At 53.6% G+C, this 21041-nt stretch overlaps 2 protein-coding genes across 7 annotated transcripts in view; one reads left to right on the top strand and one right to left on the bottom strand.

Moving 5' to 3' along the window:
* The window catches only part of MORC2 (MORC family CW-type zinc finger 2), a 61174-nt gene extending 59822 nt beyond the window's left edge, over positions 1–1352 (top strand). For 4 of the 6 annotated variants that reach the window (XM_068412750.1, XM_068412749.1, XM_068412753.1 and 1 more), the window contains one exon: positions 260–1352. In XM_068412750.1, coding sequence (XP_068268851.1) covers positions 260–328 — 69 coding nt within the window. In that variant the 3' untranslated portion in view covers positions 329–1352. The remainder of the gene's footprint in view (positions 1–259) is intronic. The other 2 variants (XM_068412752.1, XM_068412751.1) reach the window with 1 other exon arrangement.
* Positions 1307–13731, bottom strand: LOC137670219 (apelin receptor A-like). Its single transcript, XM_068412921.1, is given in 4 exon segments — positions 1307–1445; positions 12712–13099; positions 13102–13271; positions 13313–13731. Coding segments are annotated over 4 exon segments (1092 nt in total). The 5' UTR covers positions 13708–13731.
* Between the last annotated feature and the right edge of the window lie 7310 nt (positions 13732–21041).

Genomic DNA, 21041 nt, shown 5'->3' with positions numbered 1-21041 from the left:
CAGTACATCTATTGCTTGAGTGCATTGTTTGAGCATCAAGCACTGACTGGTTTCCAGGCACTGTCCGTCAGGCTCTGACAAGGAAAGCTCGTGGTGCTTTCACAGCGTATGTCAGCAGCTGGAGAGTGCTGGAAGCCGGGGCGGAAAGGCTGAGCAGGACAGACGGTGCAGAGGATGCTGTGCTGCTCCGTCTTGTGTGTTCTTGCACTGTTCTTCAAGAGTCACTTTTCACTGGTATTTCTTGTGCCTTTGGTTTCAGGACATTGATATTAATACAGATGATGAACTGGATGCATATATCGAGGACTTGATCACTAAAGGAGATTGAGCAGCCCCAGGACAAGTCCTAGAGAAGTGTGGAGATGCTGGCTGCTGTGATGGGAGATGGTGATTCCTGCAGTGGAGGACTATGGCAGCTGATGAGGAGAGAGAGTTTTTAGAATACCTATGTTGTGTCTGTGTACAACTTGTTCTTGTGACTTTACATTAAAAAGACATTTGTGCTGTTGGCAGGAGAATTTTCAACTTTGTAGTTCTCTGAATCTTTTGCTTTTGTTTATAAATATTTATTTTTAAAAGAAATAGGAACTGTGCCTGATACGATGGGAGGTTTGCTGTGTGTTTTTAGTGAGGTAAAAGTGTGAGTACCCTTTTTGCATCTGGGCTATATTCATATGCTATCAATATGCTGGAAGACCAGAACATCCTGCCTAGCAGGTTGTCTCAAGTGAGAACCTGGTGGTAACTTAAAAATAAGCCTTGAGTTATGGAAGAGGAAGTCAGGCCTTAAGACTTCCAAGATACTGAACTTGGGCTAGAGAAAGCCAAGTCAGGAATTTGAGCTACATGGAGGAGATCAAAACACAGTCGCTTGTATGAGCGTGAGCGGGGAGGATGAAATCTGGGTGGTTCTGAGGGGGCTGGGGGCAGGGGATTGCCAGTGCAGTGAGGTTCCCACGTATGAGGTGTCCGTAAGCTGGTGGAGTTGTCACCATGCTCGCAGTCAGGGGCTGAGGATCCTTTTAGAAGAGGATGGCCTCCTAGGTTGCTCGCAGTGGGTTGTGATCATCAGAGGGAGAAAGCTGAAGTTCAAATTCTTTTCTAGCAGTCACCTTATTGCACAATTTTGCTGCTGTTTCTTTGAGATGTAATTGCGACGGCAGAAGAACTCGACCAGCTGAAAATAAAGCAACCCTCTGTTCTGTTGTCAACCCCTCAGGTTTGCATTGCTTTGATCCACTTGCTCTTCCAGGTAATTTTATTGGAGTGCTGGAATGTGGAGCCTGTGGAGCCCTGCGTCACTGAGTCACATCTGGCCCTGGGTCAGCAGCAAGGACGATGCCTTCCCCTCGTCCTCCCAGCTGGAGGTTCCAGTACAGCACCTAGCAGACCGCTTGTGGCCAAGGGACTCGGTTTGAGTTCGCTGGCTAGCCAGCTTCTCAGGTCTGATAGGACAAGACGTCCATGAACTCAATGCTCAGAAAACTGAAATCCCCTACCTACAGCCTGGAGGTTTGAAGAAACACAGCGTGACTGAGAGGTGCTGTGGAACATCAGATGAAATGGACCATTGGGGTTCTTTTGACAGCTGAATATCTAATAGATGTTTTGCAAAAAAAAAATACAAATTAAACATCTGTTGCACAGAAAATCTTAAGCACTAATGGTTTATAGTCCTGGAGAACTGCCAAGTTCTACATACTGCAGGAGAGGGAAGACTTTTGCTTATGACCTGCATTCCAGGTCCCTGTGACAGCACGCAGGGAGACTGACGGCTTTCATTGTGGAGCCGGGCCCGGACATCCTAGTATAAACGAAGGCAAGGAGCATCCCCCCCAGCCACGTACACCTTCCTGGACAGAGGGGCAGCGTTCCTTAAATGTCGGAGCAAGCTCCACCAGTCTTTTCGATTTCCTTACACATCTTGGAGGTTTTGTTAATTGTGATGGCACACTGGGGCTTCGGATAAAAATGATCTTTCTCTAGAAGCTCAGTTTTACATTAAGGTAAAAGAATAAATCTTTGTCCTTCCCAGGTGGCCAGCAGAGATTCTAAAGAACCAGGTTTCATTAAAATACGGTTCAGAGATGATGCTGCTTGCGCGCTGTAATTCATAACACCCAGAGTATACCAGTGTGGGGCAAATGGCTCTTACACATTTCTTGAGCTGCCTGACACAGTTTGATCCCCTACTACTGCTCTCCTGGTAGGAGGGTGTTACTCAGGTTTTTTTCCTCTGTTCTCTGGAAACTTCTCATTTCCAGTTTTAACTGGGTTTTTATGGCATTTCATTTTTTTGATCTTGTACCCTGGATTTACTTTCAGCAGCATAATTGATGTGGCCTCTCTAAACTTCCATTTTGCTAGGAAAAGCAAGCCCAGAACTTTGAAGCGCTAATAAAACAAGTTTTTCATTCTCAAAACTTTCCTGGTAGTCCTCTGGAGCTGCTTCAACTTGATTTTTTTTGTAACCTTGTTAACTAGACCTATGTGTAACATCAAGTTTTAGTCATGCCTTTAAAAAACACAGGAACAGAATGACCTCTGGAGGACATCTAAAGCATGTGCTCTGAGCAAGGTGCACTCAAAAGCTCTCACATTATTCAGGAGGTTGCACCAGTTTTCTGCATCGCACACCTCTTCAGTAAGTTCGTTCTTCCCCTGCATCTAACAAGGGTGTCCTGGTGTCACCGTTCAAGCAGATGACAGACGCTATTAACCCTTTCCTTCCCCAGAAGGGAAAAGGGAGAGACATTTGTGGGTTGGAAAGTTAAAACAGTTTTAATAAACAATACCAAGGAAAAAAGAGCATAATAAATAATGAACTGTATAACCCGCTACCGAGCTCCCCCAGACGACACCCACGTCCCTGCTGACGCTGCAGGGCAGGTGCTGGGGAGTCCCGAACCAGATGCAGCAGCAGCAGGAAAGGGGCTCAGGAGCGAAGGCAGGAGCGCAGGCAGGGTCCTCCCAGGGTGTCGGTCACAGGGGAAGAGAGCGCGACCCTCGTGGTCCCCCAGCTTTACACTGAGTATCACGCGGGTGGGATGGAATACCCTGTCAGTCAGTTCGGGTCACCCGTCCTGTCCCCTCCTCCCCGCAGGTGCGACACTGTTACGGCCTTGCCTTTGTGAGACGAAGAGACCCAACAGGGACCCTGGTTCCCACGACACCAAGCGTGTGTAGTCAACTCCAGAAAGTGCAGTCACTTAATAGAAACTGAACTGAAAAGTCTGTCCTAGCCCAAACCAGGACACCCTGTTGCAGCTTTGGAGGCTGTTACAGCTGCCTATTGAAAATACCTCACCCGCCGCAGCCTCAGCAGTTAGGCTTTCCTGCTACAGTTAACTCTTGATACCGACGTGTGTGCTCAGTTCCCTCAGGCTTCCTCTCCACTTCCAGCTGTTTCTTACAGCAGCAACACTAAGAAGTACACGAGTTGCATTCTGTACAACATCCCCTCTCTTGGAAAGACCACCTTCAGTCCCTCCTTTATGCCCATCGTTCCAGTCTTCCATTTTGGAAATTCCTCCAAAAGTCCTCTGCTACTTCATAGCACACATATTTCTATTGGTAAGGTTGTTAATTTATGTATTTAATAATGAGGCAGGATTTTAACATGAACTTTTGGGTCTCGTGATTATTGTTCCAGGTGCTCTTCTCCTTGGCCTCTCGCCTGCTGTAGCGCACAGCCTCGGGGGGCTGCTCTCAGCAGGACCGTGGTTGTCCTTGCTGTTTCCCTGGCTGAAGTGCCAGCCTTGCCCTGGAACCTGAGGTCTCTGTTGGTGATCCTCCACCTCGCACGGATTCGCCCAGTTTCTCTTGCAGAGTGGAACAAGAACGCCTGTGCTCGTGGCAATCAGTCCCTCTCCCAGTGTGAGGGACACGATCCTGCCTGCGCATCTTTGAAGGGTTGCGTATCGCTGCCGTTCCTTACATGGAGGCTTGAAGCTCCGTGTCACCAGCATCACATCCAGGGTTTGATTTTGTGGCAACAGGATCAACATTTCCTTGTTTTTTGCCAGCCATTCCTCCTGCCCATAGTGAGGACAGGCTGGGCTTTGGGATGCCGCTTGCTTTCAGCTGCCTTACAGAGCTATTCTTTCTCATGCAGCGGGGCACACTCAGTCCCTCTCTGCCGCTGCCTCACCCAAAAGCAAACTTCTCTGCCAAGAAAGTCTTTCTGGTCTCCTGGCCCCAGGGTATCTTGATCTACTCAAGAGAGCACCAGTTACCTTGATATCCCCCTTAGCAACATCTGAATTTGTTTGTGGTCTCAGCGTCCTGGTCACGCGTGACCTAACTTGACCACTGCCCACTGCATGGGATGAGACCAGACAGGCAACTCTTGAATGATCTTGCTACACCCTTTCTCATCAGCAAAGCTGCACCTGCACAACGGGAGCAAAGGAGACCCTCCTCTAAGTCTGCGCTGGAGGGAAGGCTCCAAGAAAGCTCTTCAGCACTGCTTGGGAGGCCCGGAGGGCTCTGAGCACCTGCCACATTTAGTGGAATGAGAGACCAGGTTCATGGGGACCTCTGGGAGCCGAGGGTGCGTGTCCGGGGTCCCTGCTCTGCGCTTTCAGTGAGTGCGGAAACCAGGTGCTTTGGGCCGCTCCAGCCCTCAAATGCTCCCTCTTCTCCCTGGGCTGCAGCCCACTGCACAGAACAAATTGTGAATTCACTGTGCCCTTGTCCGGCCGGGAGCCCCAAGGCAGGGTGCCACCACTCCGGCTGCCCCAGAAGAGGGCAGGGGATGGGGCTGGGAATATTAAGGCCCCTCTAAGGCTGCTGTGGTTACTTGAACACACTGAGCAAAGCATCTGAGCAGGGAGGGACATGTTGAGTTGTGTAAGTACAGCAGGAGCGTGGTGCTGCAGAGCCCATTGCTCTCATTGGGAATCAGAATCACAGAATCGTTTGGATGGAAAGGACCTTTAAGATCATCCAGTCCAGCTGTTAACCCAGCACTGCCAAGGCCACCACTAACCCATGGCTCTCAGCACCACATCGTCACAGCTTTTAAATCCCTCCAGGGATGGGGACTCCACCATGTCCCTGGGCAGCCTGTTCCAGTGCTTGACAACCCTTTCAGTGAAGAAATTGTCCCTGATCTCCAATCTAAACCTCCCCTGGCGCAACCTGAGGCCGGTTCCTCTCATCCTATCACTTGTTACCTGGGAGAAGAGACCGACCTCCACCCCGCTACACCCTCCTTTCAGGCAGTTGTAGAGAGCGAGAAGGTCTCCCCTCAGCCTCCTTTTCTCCAGACTAAACACCCCCAGGTCCCTCAGCTGCTCCTCATCACACTTGTGCTCCAGACCCTTCACCAGCTCCGTTGCCCTTCTCTGGACTCGCTCCAGCACCTCAAGGCCTTTCTTGTAGTGAGGGGCCCAAAACTGCATCTGGGATTCGAGGTGCGGCCTCACCAGTGCCCAGTACAGGGGGACGATCCCTGCCCTACTCCTGCTGGCCACACTAGTACTGATACAAGCCAGGATGCTGTGGCCACCTGGGCACACTGCTGGCTCATGTTCAGCCGCCCATCGACCAACACCCCCAAGTCCTTTTCCACCAGGCACTTTCCAGCCGCTCTTCCCCCAGCCTGTAGCAGTGCGGGGGGTTGTTGTGCCCCAAGTGCAGGACCCGACACTTGGCCTTGTTGAACCTCATACAGTGGCCTCGGCCCATTGATCCAGCCTGTCCAGATCCCTCTGCAGAGCCTCCTGCCCTCCAGGAGATCAACACTCCCGCCCAGCTTGGAAGAAGGAACCTGACTCCCAGTGTCCTGGGCAGCTGAAACTGGAGGAAAAAAAACCCAGAAGCCCTGGTTCAGCTTAGTTTTCCCTGTCTCTTCTTTCCAAGAAGCTGTGGCCGCCTGCAGCAAGCAGCGATGGTGCTGCGCTACTGCGTGCAGGGCTGCTGTGCCAGGGGCTGGGTGCCCAGATGCGCCCATGCTGCGTGTGCAGGTGATGGGGTGGGCTCAGGTCTGGCTGGGCTCTGCAAACAGCTGCTGAGAAGCTGCAGCGAGAAGCCAGGCTGCGGTCAGTGCCACCATGTTGGCCTGCATCCCCATCTAATCTCAGAGTATGTGGCTTCGGGTTTTGCTCACCAAGGCAGGCAGGGGCAGCTGTGGTTCTGCAGGTCTGGTGGTCTCGTGCCCTCCTTGCCCAGCATGGCTCTGGCACCAGGGCCATTCACCTTCTGCCTTCCCCAGGCCACACTTGGCCAGGCTGAGGTGAAGGCATGAGGCTCAACAAGAACAAGTGCCGGGTCTTACACTTCGGCCACAACAACCCCATGCAGCACTACAGGCTGGGGGAAGAGTGGTTAGAAAGCGGCCTGGTGGAAAAAGCCCTGGGGGTGCTGATCGACAGCCGGCTAAACATGAGCCAGCAGTGTGCCCAGGTGGCCAAGGAGGCCAATGGCATCCTGGCCTCTCTCAGGAATAGAGTAGCCAGCTGGTCTGGGGGAGGGATCGTCCCTCTGTACTCGTCACTGGTGAGGCCGCACGTTGAATCCTGTGTCCAGTTCTGGGCCCCGCACTTCAAGAAAGATGTTGAGGTGTTGGAGCGAGTCCAGAGGAGGGCGACCAAGCTGGTGAAGGGTCTGGAGGATATGACCTACGAGGAACGGCTGAGGGAGCTGGGGTTGTTTAGCCTGGAGAAGAGGCGGCTCAGAGGTGACCTTACTGCAGTCTACAACTACCTGAAGGGAGGTTGTAGCGGAATAGGAGTCGGCCTCTTCTCCCAGGCAACCAGCGGTAGGACAAAAGGACACAACCTCAAGCTTCGCCAGGAGAGGTTCAGATTGGACATTAGGAAGCATTTCTTCTCAGCAAGGGTCATTAGACATTGGAACAGGCTGGCCAGGGAGGTGGTGGAGTCACCGTCTCTGGAGGTGTTTAAGAAAAGACTGGACATGGCACTTAGTGCCCTGGTCTAGTTGACAGGGTGGTGTCAGGGCAATGGTTGGACTTGATGACCCCAGAGGGCTCTTACAACCTCATTGATTCTGTGGTTCTGTGAAGCTGCCGGCTGAGCCGCCAGGCACAGGCTGCATGGCTGGACCCCTGAGCGAGGGCACTGCCACTGGCTCATCAAGTGCCTCTTTGTCTGTGCAGAAGCCACCAGCGCCTGGGAACACAGGACACGTGTGGAGGCATCAGCCCCTGGTGCTGCCCTGACTCCAGGGAAGCATCCCCTGGCAGGAGAGGCATCCCCGCCCCCCGCCAGGGCACCCCCCACGTCGCCTTTGTTGGGTCCACTGCGTTTCTTTGGGAGACAAGGGGATGAAGTGTTCCTTTTCCTGCCAGCCGCCAGCTCCTGCTGCAGCTGCCTGGAAGCGGCTCCCATCGCCCCGAAAGGGTCAGCTGGCATCTCCACAGAGGAGTGAAGGCAGGCTCTGAGCCCGGAGCCAGCCCTGGCCCAAGGTGCAGCAGTGCCCGGGCTGAGCACACAGTGGGGCCCTTGTCAGAGCATGGCGAGCCCCTGGCAGCTCCTTGTCCCGGGCCCTGCAGGCAGCTGGGCATCCTCTGCCCAGCCCAGCTGCTCCAGCCTGGGATGGAGGAGCTGCGGGGGCACAGTGGTGATGCTGGTGCTGCTTTGCCCTGGGTGCAGCACCGTGGGTGCCAGGGTGCAGGTGCTGGCTCTGGGCCACTGAGACTTCCACATGCCCTTGTTTCCCCCCTCTTGCCTCTGCCCCTCCTGAGACCCCCAGCTCTGCCTGCCTGGCACAAGCCGCTGCCCTGATGCACCAAGCTGGGGGGAGGATGGCCGGAGCAGGCTGGGTTGTGGTTTTTTTTTTTTTTTTTAAAATCCTCTTCCACACCTGTGACCACAGGCAGTTTCTCACATCCCCCTTGCCCCCACCGTCAGCCCAGCTGCCTCCTGGAGTGCACAAGCATTTCCCTCTGGGGTGCCGGGGGGCCAGGGCGGCTGCAATGGATTGGAGAGGATGTGAATGAGCATTCAGTGTATGGAGCAGTGCTGGGGGGGCAGCCCTGTTCCTACTTGTGAAGCCACTCTGGGGGTCCCAAGGTGGCTTGAGGCCAAGCTCCCAACTGCTCCTCCCAGATCCTGCTCTTGCCTTGTTGTCCCTTGGGGGTACGGGCTCAGCACCGTCTGCTCCTGGCAGCCCTCCACACCTCAGAGCTGTGTGCCTGCCTTCAGGCACAGTGGTAGCTGCTGTGCCCCATGGTGTGGGCAGGACCAGCCTCCCACCTCGCATCTCACCCCCATACCTATCCTGCAGTGTGCTGTACATCTGTTGTCCAGAGACGCTGAGCTTTGAGAGCTGGTTTTGAAGCTGGATGCAGCGGCCACAGACAGCAGGAGCACGGATACCCCGGATGCACCTTCCAAGTGCAACGCAGTGGCTGCACATGGAGCAGAAACCCTGGAAGGAAGCAGAGCTCTCTGCTGCTCCTCTGTGCAGGGGCTTGCACCCCGGAGCAGGGAAAGCACGTGCCCTGGCTGGTGTGGTTACTCATCACTCTGCCCCAGCCTGTCCCCATGCTCACCCCGTGCCTGACCAGCGCTCAGGATCTCTGTGGCCACTAGCCTGGAGGACAGATGGGTCTTAACATGGCTTCACCCAGGACAGGGGCTGTGATGGCTGCAGGAGGGCAGCAGGGCCAGCCCCAGCTGCCTCCACAAGGGTTCTGACCCTGAGCATTGCTCTGACCCTTCCCTGGGGGAAGCCCTGGTGGCAAGGGCGATGGCAGAGACCGCTCTGTCCTTGGAGTGCAGGACGAGGCCCTCCAGCCCACAGGGCTGGTGTGGGGCAGGTGCTTCGGGGCCAAGGCTGGAGGACAGCGAGCATGTCTTGGGCTGGGGTGGGACACAGAGAGTGGTCCTTCCAGGGAGGGCATGGGGACAGAGTGGGTGACAGGCATGGACGCAAGTGTGCCCCTGTGCTGCCTGCCTCGTGGCAGCTCAGCAGGTGGACACCCAGAGGCGCAGGTGTCACCCCTTGGACATGGGAAGGGTTTTCCTAGAGGGCACCTCCAGCGCCAGATCATGCCTGGGGAAAGGCTGGCTCACACGAGCTCAAGGAAAATGCATCCGTCTCTTGGCACGCTGGGTGCAGCAGACTGCAGGGCCCCTCGGGGACAACCACGTCTGGAGGATGGCAGCACGCCTGTGTCCTCACCCAGTTGTCTTGGACAACCCCCAAGGAGCTACTGCCTGCGAGGAGAGGACCCGAGCAGCCTCCAGACATGGCTGTACACGGGCTGGATGGGCCCCGAAGGCAGGCAGGGCAGAGGGGACACTGACTGGGTGACCGTGAGAGCGGTGGCTTAGAAATCTGACAGCGGTCGTGCCAGAGCCCCCTCGCCACAAGCAGATGCCGGTGGAGGTGAAACATGTCCCCAGACGGCGGTGAGGGATGGACGGGGCGGGGGCCACCGGCACAGGGGCTGCCCCCGGGCTGGCAAACTGGCGGTCCTGGCCAGAGCCCTGCGGGGAGCAGCGCCCGGTCCTGGGGCCGCACAGGGGGGCCCGGCGCCAGCATCGGCGCTGTGGCCGCGGGTCGGGGCGGGGAGGGTGGCGGAGCCCCCAGGTGACCCAGGTGACCCAGGTCACCAGGCGTGACAGTGATACATGGGAAAGGTTTATGTCGTAGGGGCAAAAGGGTTCTGGGACAGGAATTAGCAGGGCTCATTCGGAGAGCTTTAAACTAGATTCGAAGGGGGATGGGGTGGTAGCTGGGCTTGCACCACTGGGGCAATGCTCTAGTGTTGAGGTAGACCAGGAGGCCCCCCATCCCCCTGGGGTGAAATCAGGGGGTGAATCTGGGATGAAATCGGTGTGCCCAGCTCGCTCCCTGAAATGCCTGTACACCAATGCACGCAGCATGGGGAATAAGCAGGAGGAGTTAGAAATCCGTGTTCGGTCGGGGGGCTATGATCTAGTGGCAATTACAGAGACTTGGTGGGACGCCTCGCATGACTGGAATGTGGTCATGGATGGCTATGTCCTGTTCAGGAAAGACAGGCCACTAAGGAGAGGTGGTGGAGTTGCTCTTTATGTGAGTGAGCAGCTAGAATGTATTGAGTTCTGTCCAGAGGCAGATCAGGAGCGAGTTGAGAGTTTGTGGGTGCGAATTAAGGGGCAGGCTGGCAGGGGTGATACTGTTGTGGGTGTCTATTACAGGCCACCGGATCAGGATGAGGACGGTGATGAGGCCTTCTACAGGCAGCTGAGAGCAGTCTCTCAATTACAGGGCCTGGTGGTTGTGGGGGATTTCAACTACCCTGATATTTGCTGGGAGGCCTACTCAGCCAGCCATCCTCAGTCCAGGAGGTTCCTCCAGTGCATTGATGATAACTTTCTGATGCAAATGGTGGATGAGCCAACTAGGAGAGGAGCGCTGCTGGATCTGATCCTCACTAACAAGGAGGGTCTGGTGGAAGAGGTGAAGGTTGAGGGCAGCCTTGGTTGTAGCGACCATGAGATGGTAGAGTTCAGGATCTCATGTGGCAGGAACAGAATAGCTAGCAGAATCGCAACCCTGAACTTCAGGAGGGCCAACTTTGGCCTTTTCAGGCAATTGCTAGGGGAAATCCCATGGGACAGGGTACTAGAAGGTAAGGGGGCCCAAGATAGTTGGTTAGCGTTCAAGGACTGCTTCTTCCGAGCTCAAGATCAGAGCATCCCAACAGGTAGGAAGTCAAGGAAGGGTACCAGGAGACCTGCATGGTTGAACAGGGAACTGCTGGGCAAACTCAAGTGGAAGAAGAAGGTGTACAGATCGTGGAAGGAGGGGCTGGCCACTTGGGAGGAATATAAGTCTGTTGTCAGAGGATGTAGGGAGGCAACTAGGAAAGCTAAGGCCTCCTTGGAATTAAACCTTGCAAGAGAGGTCAAGGACAACAGAAAGGGCTTCTTCAAATACATTGCAGGTAAAGCCAACACTAGAGGCAATGTAGGCCCACTGATGAATGAGGTGGGGGCCCTGGAGACAGAGGATAAAAAGAAGGCGGAGTTACTGAATGCCTTCTTTGCCTCTGTCTATACTGTTGGAGGCTGTCCTGAGGATCCCTGGACCCCTGCGGCCTCAGAAGAAGTCAGGATAGAGGAGGAATCTGTCTTGGTTGATGAGGGCTGGGTCAGGGACCAATTAAGCAATCTGGATGTCCATAAATCCATGGGCCCTGATGGGATGCACCCGCGGGTGCTGAGGGAGCTGGCGGAAGTCATTGCTAGGCCACTCTCCATCATCTTTGCTAAGTCGTGGGCAACAGGAGAGGTGCCTGAGGACTGGAGGAAAGCGAATGTCACTCGAGTCTTCAAAAAGGGCAGGAAGGAGGACCCGGGTAACTATAGACCGGTCAGCCTCACCTCCATCCCCAGAAAGGTGATGGAGCAACTTGTTCTTGGTGCTGTCTCTAGGCACATCAAGGATAGGGGGATCATTAGGGGCAGTCAACATGGCTTCACCAACGGGAAGTCTTGCTCAACCAACTTGATAGCCTTTTATGAGGATGTTACCCGGTGGATAGATGATGGTAAAACTGTGGATGTGGTCTATCTCGATTTCAGTAAAGCGTTTGACACGGTCTCCCACAGCATCCTCGCAGCTAAACTGAGGAAGTGTGGTCTGGATGATCGGGTAGTGAGGTGGATTGTGAACTGGCTGAAGGAAAGAAGCCAGAGAGTAGTGGTCAGCGGGACAGAGTCCAGTTGGAGGTCTGTGTCTAGCGGAGTTCCGCAAGGGTCGGTTCTGGGACCAGTTCTATTCAATATATTCATTAATGACTTGGATGAGGGACTAGAGTGCGCTGTCAGCAAGTTCGCTGATGACACAAAACTGGGAGGAGTGGCTGACACAACAGAAGGCTGCGCAGCCATTCAGAGAGACCTGGACAGGCTGGAGAGTTGGGCGGGGAGAAATTTAATGAAATATAACAAGGGCAAGTGTAGAGTCCTGCATCTGGGCAAGAACAACCCCATGTACCAGTACAAGTTGGGGGCAGAGCTGTTGGAGAGCAGCGTAGGGGAAAGGGACCTGGGGGTCCTAGTGGACAACAGGATGACCATGAGCCAGCAGTGTGCCCTTGTGGCCAAGAAGGCCAATGGCATCCTGGGGTGTATTAGAAGGGGTGTGGTTAGCAGGTCGAGAGAGGTTCTCCTCCCCCTCTACTCTGCCCTGGTGAGGCCGCATCTGGAGTATTGTGTCCAGTTCTGGGCCCCTCAGTTCAAGAAGGACAGGGAACTGCTAGAGAGAGTCCAGCGCAGAGCCACAAAGATGATTAAGGGGGTGGAACATCTCCCTTATGAGGAGAGGCTGAGGGAGCTGGGTCTCTTTAGCTTAGAGGAGACTGAGGGGTGACCTCATTAATGTTTATAAATATGTAAAGGGCAAGTGTCAAGAGGATGGAGCCAGGCTCTTCTCAGTGACATCCCTTGACAGGACAAGGGGCAATGGGTGCAAGCTGGAGCACAGGAGGTTCCACTTAAATTTGAGGAAAAACTTCTTTACTGTAAGGGTGACTGAACACTGGAACAGGCTGCCCAGAGAGGTTGTGGAGTCTCCTTCTCTGGAGACATTCAAAACCCGCCTGGACGCGTTCCTGTGTGATATGGTCTAGGCAATCCTGCCCCGGCAGGGGGATTGGACTAGATGATCTTTCGAGGTCCCTTCCAATCCCTAACATTCTGTGATTCTGTGATTCTGTGTGATTCTGTGATTCTGTGATTCTGTGACCCCAGGCCGGGGTGCTGCGCCCCGACACCCCCGGCCCCGGTGGCGGGGCGGAGCCGGAGGAAGGAGGCAGCGGCGGCGGGAAGGGCGTTTATTGCGGCGCGGCGGGGCCGCCACAGCCCGGTGGCGGCCGCGGGCAGGTCGGAGCGCTGCGCGGCGCCGCTTAGCGGGGCGGAGGCGGCAGCGGGCGGGCGGCGCGGGGCCGGCAGCAGGCGGCAGCGGGCGCGGACGCGGCCGTCGAGGAAGGCGTAGAGCAGCGGGTTGAGGCAGCTGTTGAGGTAGGGGTGCAGGCGGGCGATGAGCCCCAGCAGCGCGCAGGGCAGCTGCAGCAGCCCCGCAGCCGCCAGCGCGAAGAGGCTCTTGAGGAAGGGCAGCCAGCAGCCGGCGAACCGGCCACCAGCGCCGCCATCAGCCGCAGCAGCCGCCGCCGCGCCGCCGCCTCGGCCCGCCGCGGGCGGAGGTGGCGGCGGACGGCGGCGGCCACGCAGCAGTAGCAGACGGCCATGAGCAGCAGCGGGGCGGCGAAGCCCATCGCCGTGGCGCCCAGGCAGACCGCCGCCGCCCCGCGTCCCCCACCGCCAGCGGGGCGGCGGGGCGGCAGCGCTCTGCGCTGAGGCCGCCGAGGCAGCAGGCGGAGGCGAAGGTGCTGAGCAGCGCCAGGAAGCTGCGGAGCTTGCAGAGCGCCGCGCCGAAGGGGCAGCGGGAGCGCAGCGCCGTGTAGGCGGCCCAGAGCGGCAGCGTGGCCACGAAGGCCAGGTCGGCCAGCGCCAGGTTGCCGATGTAGGCGTCGGCGGAGCGGCGCCGAGCCCGCGGGCCCCGCCACACCGTCAGCAGCACCAGCCCGTTGCCCGATAGCCCCAGGGCGAACACCAGCAGGTAGAGCAGCGGCAGCAGCGAGAAGGACGCCTCCCAGTCCGCCTGCCACTCGCACGCTTCCCCCGTCGCGTTACCCGCCGTCTCCTCCCCGTAGTAGTACCCCTTCGCCTCCGCGTACTCCATCGCCACCGCCGCCCCCCGGGCCCCGCCGCGCCGCTATAAGGGGAATCCCCCGCCCCGCCATCCCCCCACCCCCCTTCTAGGGGCGGCTCCGGGACCGTCGCTCCACCCCGGCGCAACATCCACCCCCCCCGTCGGATGCTGCCCCCTGCCCCGCTAGCCCCCTGCCCCAGCCGCCATGCCCGCAGGCAGGCAGCTCGGCTTGGTGCCGGGGTGCGCGGGGAGCGGAGTGACGGCAGGAGCTGCCCGGAGTCCCCCCACGCCACCCGCGGGGCACTGAGGGCGACGGGCGAGGAGTGATGGCAGGCGAGCGTGGGGGGATTTTGGTTTAAAACGCTGCCTCTTGCAGTGCCCCCCAAATCCACGTCCCTGCAGCCTTTAAAGGCAAGCACACACCTGGCGCGGTATTGGAACTGAAGACTGAAGTGGAGTGCCAGGCATAGAACCACAGAATCGTCTGGGTTGGAAAGGACCTTTAAGATCATCGAGTCCAACCGTTAACCCAGCACTGCCAAGGCTGCCACTAACCCATGGCCCTCAGCACCACATCTACACGGCTTTTAAATCGCTCCAGGGATGGTGACTCCACCACTGCCCTGGGCAGCCTGTTCCAGTGCTTGACAACCCTTTGGGGGAAGAAATTGTCCCTGGTCTCCAATCTAAACCTCCCCTGGCACAACTTGAGGCCATTTCCTCTCGTCCTATCACTTGTTACCTGGGAGAAGAGACTGACCCCCACCTCGCTACACCCTCCTTTCAGGCAGTTGTAGAGAGTGAGAAGGTCTCCCCTCAGCCTCCTTTTCTCCAGACTAAACACCCCCAGGTCTCTCAGCCGCTCCTCATCATGTAGGATGAGCAGCCGAGGATGCAGAAAGCAAAGGGTGCAAAAGCCTCCTGATGAGCATGGCAGGGAAGCAGAGCAGGGCTCATCGAAGGGAGCCTGTGAGGTCCCTGCTCCAGGCATGTCGGCACTCAGTCTTGCACCAAGCACTCCTTGGTGTTGCTGTGTTGGACAGTACTGCCTTGTCCAAGTGGGGCTTGGAGGTCTGGTGGAAGGAGATGAAGCAAGCCTCAGAACATCCTGGCCTCGTGAAGCATTCCCCACCTCCTGACCAGCACCTCATGCCTTCCTCCAGCGGATCCCTCCAGCACCAAACCTGCTCTCGCCTCCCTGTTCAAGCACAGAGGAATGGAGCAGAGGTGGCGGGGTGTCCCTCTCGCTGCTTTCTGCAGAGACCTGCACATTTACTATGTTTTCTCAAAGGCAGAAGTGAGTTTGTTCTGTCCTGGCCACTGTTTTGTAAGAGCCATCAGGTCCTTGTTCCCACTGGATCTGGTGATAAGGAGAAGGTGGCCGCCTCCTACAAAGCAATCCCTAAGTGCCAAGCGTTGGAGGAGAGTGAGCCTGCACTGGAGCAGGGGAACGAGCTCTTAGCACTGCTGCATTCAGGCAAGGGAGAAGGAAAGGCTGGTGATGTGGCTGAGAGCGTGGGCTTCCTTTGGAAATTGCAGCTGGGTTAGCTGGATGTGCTGGGCCACCCCCTGGTTCGCAGTGTTCGGCAGCAGCAGGGCTCCTTGTCAAGCGTCTACACATTCCCCAGTGAGACTGCACCCACTAAGCATCCTCACTCTTCCCTTACCCAACCTTGCCAAGGGTGGGAAACAGGCAGGATTGCCAGGAGCCCCAGAGCCAGCAGCATCTGTGAGGGCTCTGGAAGAAAGTTCTATCTCCAGTGGGCTGCTTTCCTACGGATCGGTCTCTGTATTTCAGACAGATTTTCTTTTCTTTCTTTTCCTCCTCTCAGACACACCACAAAAACATCCTTGTTCGAGGAGAGCCTTGCAGAAGATGCTATCCCTGTCTCAGTCCCAAGGTGGCCAGCTGCAGAGCTGCCAAGAGCAGGGAGGGAGTGCCGGGCTGTGGTGAGTGGCTTGCTCCCAGTAGTGTTGGGGGATATTGTTACAATATTGTTACAGCTAGCGGGAAAAATCAAGGGCAAAAGTAAATTACAACATAACAAAGAAGGGATTGAGAAATGCTGAATCTACAATGAGGATTACCAAGCAGGTGCTAGGCTAGCATGAGAAAGAGAAAGAAAGTTACAGCTTGCTGATAGGAGAAAGGAGCACTTGAAACTGCTGAATCGGTATGTGGCCTTATGATCATAGTTGCAAAATAAACAAAGTGTATCAATAGATAGAATGGAACAATAAACAAAGCTTTGCTTATTCTGTAGAAACATGTATGATATAAAAAGAGCTATGCTGCTTGCAATAAAGACACCATTGATCTGAATCTCATCTGTGCGTACTGTCGTTACTGCCACAATTGGTGACCTTGATGTGATCATCCGGCCGGCGAGGCACGTTTGGAAGAAGGTTTTTGTTGGTGGAACAGCAGCGGGCAGAGCTGCTTACCCGGGAACTTGGTGAGGAGACACCGTGGAATCGGTGAGCCACCAGGGGCACGATGGGGGGTATGATAACTAAGGAAGAGAGTACCGTTTTGTCTATGGGGCAGTCAGTATTAAAACAACGGGGGATAAGTCTCCCGGACCCATCGTTGTGGAAAATGTTGATATGGGGAAAGAAGAACGGGTGTGATGCATCCCCTATTACAGCCTTCAGTTCGGCAGTGTGGGAAGGCTTGGGATCTGCTCTCTTTGAGGCAGCGACACACGGGGATAAAGCTGCTGTAGAACTATTAATAACTTGGCGCGTGATGAAAGAGACTGTACAAAAGGTAAAGCAGCAGCAAGATAAGGAGGAAAAAGGAGAAAATCCGGAGTCTCCTAATCCTCCTGTGCCATGTATCAGTGGCATTGGTGCCTCAGCAGGCAAGAGGCGAAAACAAACAGAAGTGGCGCCGGAAAAAGTGACGATGCCTGTACCTACCGCTCCCCATGCAGCAGCCGAATACTACAAGAATTTGAACAGTGAAGGAATAACTCAGAAACCACGACCCCTAAAGCAACCATCCCCTTCCAATCCGATGCGACTGCTCAGCGAAGTAATATCAGAAGCTGTTGACGATGCTCGCCCTCCCCCCCATCCCTCTGCACCTCCGCTCTCCACAGAAGGCTCTTCTGCTAGAAAAGATGAATTAACACAGGCACTCAATTGGCTAAGTATCACAGAGGGCCCCTCTTGTAGACCTAAGATTGACGCCCCTCCGGATAAATCCTTTAGCTTACCGGGAATTACTGTGTTCCCTCGGGACCCTGGGAAATTTTGGGAGGCTGTAAAATCATCGGCAGCTCAGGAGGGGGAGTGGGAGGTGGTAGAGAAAAAAGGAGGAAAAGGGGGGGCGAGCGGCGTTTGCCATTTGCTGTCTGCCACCGGTTTAACAGCCAGTCCGGCTTTAAACTGTGACAGATTTATTTGTAATTGTGGTAATTGTGGTACTTGTATAACTTTATTCGGGTATTCGTGTTAATTTTGAAACTTTGTAAAATGGGAAATAAACAGTCTACTGGAAGGAGTGCGCTGTCAGCAAGTTTGCTGATGACACAAAACTGGGAGGAGTGGCTGATGTGCCGGAAGGCTGCGCAGCCATTCAGAGAGACCTGGACAGGCTGGAGAGTTGGGCGGGGAGAAATTTAATGAAATATAACAAGGGCAAGTGTAGAGTCCTGCATCTGGGCAAGAACAACCCCATGTACCAGTACAAGTTGGGGACAGAGCTGTTGGAGACCAGCGTAGGGGAAAGGGACCTGGGGGTCCTAGTGGACAACAGGATGACCATGAGCCAGCAGTGTGCCCTTGTGGCCAAGAAGGCCAATGGCATCCTGGGGTGTATTAGAAGGGGTGTGGTTAGCAGGTCGAGAGAGGTTCTCCTCCCCCTCTACTCTGCCCTGGTGAGGCCGCATCTGGAGTATTGTGTCCAGTTCTGGGCCCCTCAGTTCAAGAAGGACAGGGAACTTCTAGAGAGAGTCCAGCGCAGAGCCACGAAGATGATTAAGGGAGTGGAACATCTGCCTTATGAGGAGAGGCTGAGGGAGCTGGGTCTCTTTAGCTTAGAGAAGAGGAGACTGAGGGGTGACCTCATTAATGTTTATAAATATGTAAAGGGCAAGTGTCAAGAGGATGGAGCCAGGCTCTTCTCAGTGACATCCATTGACAGGACAAGGGGCAATGGGTGCAAGCTGGAACACAGGAGGTTCCACTTAAATTTGAGGAAAAACTTCTTTACTGTAAGGGTGACTGAACACTGGAACAGGCTGCCCAGAGAGGTTGTGGAGTCTCCTTCTCTGGAGACATTCAAAACCCGCCTGGACGCGTTCCTGTGTGATGTGGTCTAGGCAATCCTGCCCCGGCAGGGGGATTGGACTAGATGATCTTTCGAGGTCCCTTCCAATCCCTAACATTCTGTGATTCTGTGATTCTGTGATTCTGTGATTAGAGTCCCACTGGAAGTGGTATAAGGGATTCGAGTCACCTGAAAATGGTATAAGGAGTTTGAGTCCCCAGCATCTTGTTATTTTGTGTTAAGTCGTTGGTTTTGTGTCTCTGTGTTTTAACACTGCTTTTGTGTTCTGATATTATTTTGCAATGGGTAAAAAAACCCTTGGTGGAAGGGGGATTCTGAAAAATCTCCTCTAGGATGTATATTGAAACATTGGAAAAAGGTGTGTGGGGGGACACTCTCTCACCCAGAGGCAGCTTGTAGAATATTGTAATCAATGGTGGCCTTTGTATATCCTAGATGATAAGGAGAAATATCCAAAGAATGGGACTATAAATTACAACACAATACTGCAATTAATGCTATTCTGTAGACGAGAGGGAAAGTAGGATGAGACGCCATATGTGAATTTGTTCTTCCAATTACGGGATGATTATGATATGCGAAAGGAATGTGGTTTGATTATAAGCGAAGATGAGGTATTAGCATTAGAGGCAAGAAAAAAAAGTGCCTAAGCATTGTTGTTCAACATGCAGCATCGGCAGGAGGTGCAACAAGTGAAGTCACGTCCTCTAACAATGGTCCCTCTGCTTACCCTGTGATTTTTAATGATCCTGCAGCGGGTCAACCTCATATGCATGCCCCTTTTGTTGAAAGGCTACAAGAAGCAGTTGAAAAAGAAGTTTTTGATGTTGGTTTACAAGATACTCCATTTAAGCAACTAGCTAGGGATAATGCTAATGCTGACTATCAAAAAATCATTGAAGCTTTACCTGGAGAACCAGATTTGAATACTATGATAAAGGCATGTGCACAAGTGGATACTGTGGAACATAAGGCTCAAGTTATGGCTGCGATTAGAACTCAGGTGCTACGGTAACATATGCCACTTTAAAATGACTATGAGATAGTGGTATGACTTGAGAGTTTTCAAAAATTAATGAAAGATGAGCAAACATACTGTGCTTTCTTTTCTCACCATCCAGCAGCTCTACCTTTCTCCAGCAGTTGGTAGTGCAAGCTCAGGTTCAATTTTTGTTTTACTGTTTTTCTTGTATGATTTTTTTCTAATGTTTTTATGTGGTATGAAGGTTTATTGCATTCAGAGCACTGCTTATTATCAAAGGACGGATGCGATGTCGGGAGCTTGTGGCCAGAGATCCCTGCATCACTAACTGTTCCTATTGCAGCTCAATACTTTGAGTGGTGTATGGCCAATAGCTTTGCTTTGCAAACAGCCATGGAGAATTTCTCGGGACAGGTTGTTTACCACTTGCCCTCCCATCCTGTTGTAAAATTGAGTGCGGAACTTCCAATTGCCACGAGAGTGTTGTGCGCAGACACTCCTGTGGATGGAATTACCACTTTTACGGATGGATCTGGGAAAACGGGCAAGGCGGGCCTTGCCTGGTATTCTGACGGCAAGTGGGAATCTATGGTAGTACAACAAAAGGGTTCACCTCACGTGGTAGAATTATGAGCTGTATTAGAAGTATTTCAGAATTTTCCCATTCCCTTTAATTTGATTACTGATTCAGCATATGTGGCTGGCATTATAAAACAATTAGACAGATCTGTTATAGAGCATACACGTAATCAGTGTGTTTTTGAATTGCTGCGAGCTCTGTGGCAAGAAATTCAAATCCAAACTGCATTGTTTTATATTCTACATGTAAGAAGTCATACTAATTTGCCTGGGTTTATTGCAGAAGGCAATGCTCGAGTGGACTCTTTGGTTTCTGACCCCACAAATTTTACTGCAATGACTATACAGATGCCGGACATTAAACAGCAGGCACGTATATCACATGAATTTTTTCATCAAGGACATCGGGCACTGCAATGACAATTTCATTTGTCACACAGTGATGCTCGGGATATCGTGGCCATGTATCCTGGTTGTCAACAACTACCACGACCTATGCAGATACAAGGAACTAATCCTCGTGGACTGCAGGCCTTGGACATTTGGCAAACGGATGTAACTCACTTTGCTGAATTCGTCAGGTTAAAATATGTTCATGTAACGATTGACACCTTTTCTTCTTTACTTATTGCTACAGAGCAAACAGGTGAGCATGCTGGCCACGTCATTCGACACTGGCGAAAAGGTTTTGCAACTGCGGGCATCCCTAAACAGATAGAGACTGATAACGAGCCCGCCTATCGTTCTGCTAAGGTGCAAGCCTTCTTACAGGCTTGGGATGTTACTCACGTTACCGGCATCCCTCATTCTCCCACGGGACAAGCGATCATCAACAAGCACATCAGACTCTGAAACGCATGCTTTTAAAACAAAAAGGGGGAATGAGTGGTGAGACACCTGAAGCTAGACTGGATAAAGCAGTATATGTACTGAACTTTCTTCAAATTCGAACTGATAAAACTGATCCTCCTGTTGTAATGCATTTTGGATCAATGAGGGGACGATCGCAGATGGAACCTGGTGTAAAAGTTCTCATTCGAGACCTGCAAACCGGGCAGTGGACGGGACCACATGATCTACTAACCTGGGGACAGGGTTATGCTTGTGTTTCCACAGATGTAGGACCTCGTTGGATACCAGCCAGGTGTGTGTGTCCCACCATGGGAAAGGAAAAAGAAGTAACTCAGAATCAGGAGACAGTCACTTGAAGATGGGAGGGTTGTATATAGCTGTTTTTCTATATACTCTCATAGCAAACCTTACAGCATGGATACCATCTCAATCGAAGAACAATGTCTGGGTCACATTAACAAATGTCACAAGACAGGACACTATTTGTCTTACCACTACATCCCCTAAGAATCCTTTTTCCACCTCTTTTGTGGGTGTTCCATTGGATAGGTGACCTGTACCATCAGAGGTTAAAGGGATCTTTCCGAATGAATCATTGGTAAATACCTGGGATGCATGGGTGCCTTATTTGCCTCGAGTACCCTTAGAACCTCA

The sequence above is a fragment of the Nyctibius grandis genome, chromosome 14, assembly GCF_013368605.1.
Source record: "Nyctibius grandis isolate bNycGra1 chromosome 14, bNycGra1.pri, whole genome shotgun sequence".
Taxonomy (NCBI): domain Eukaryota; kingdom Metazoa; phylum Chordata; class Aves; order Nyctibiiformes; family Nyctibiidae; genus Nyctibius; species Nyctibius grandis.
Note: the sequence above shows the minus strand (reverse complement) of the source record. Positions and strands in the feature narration are given on the sequence as shown.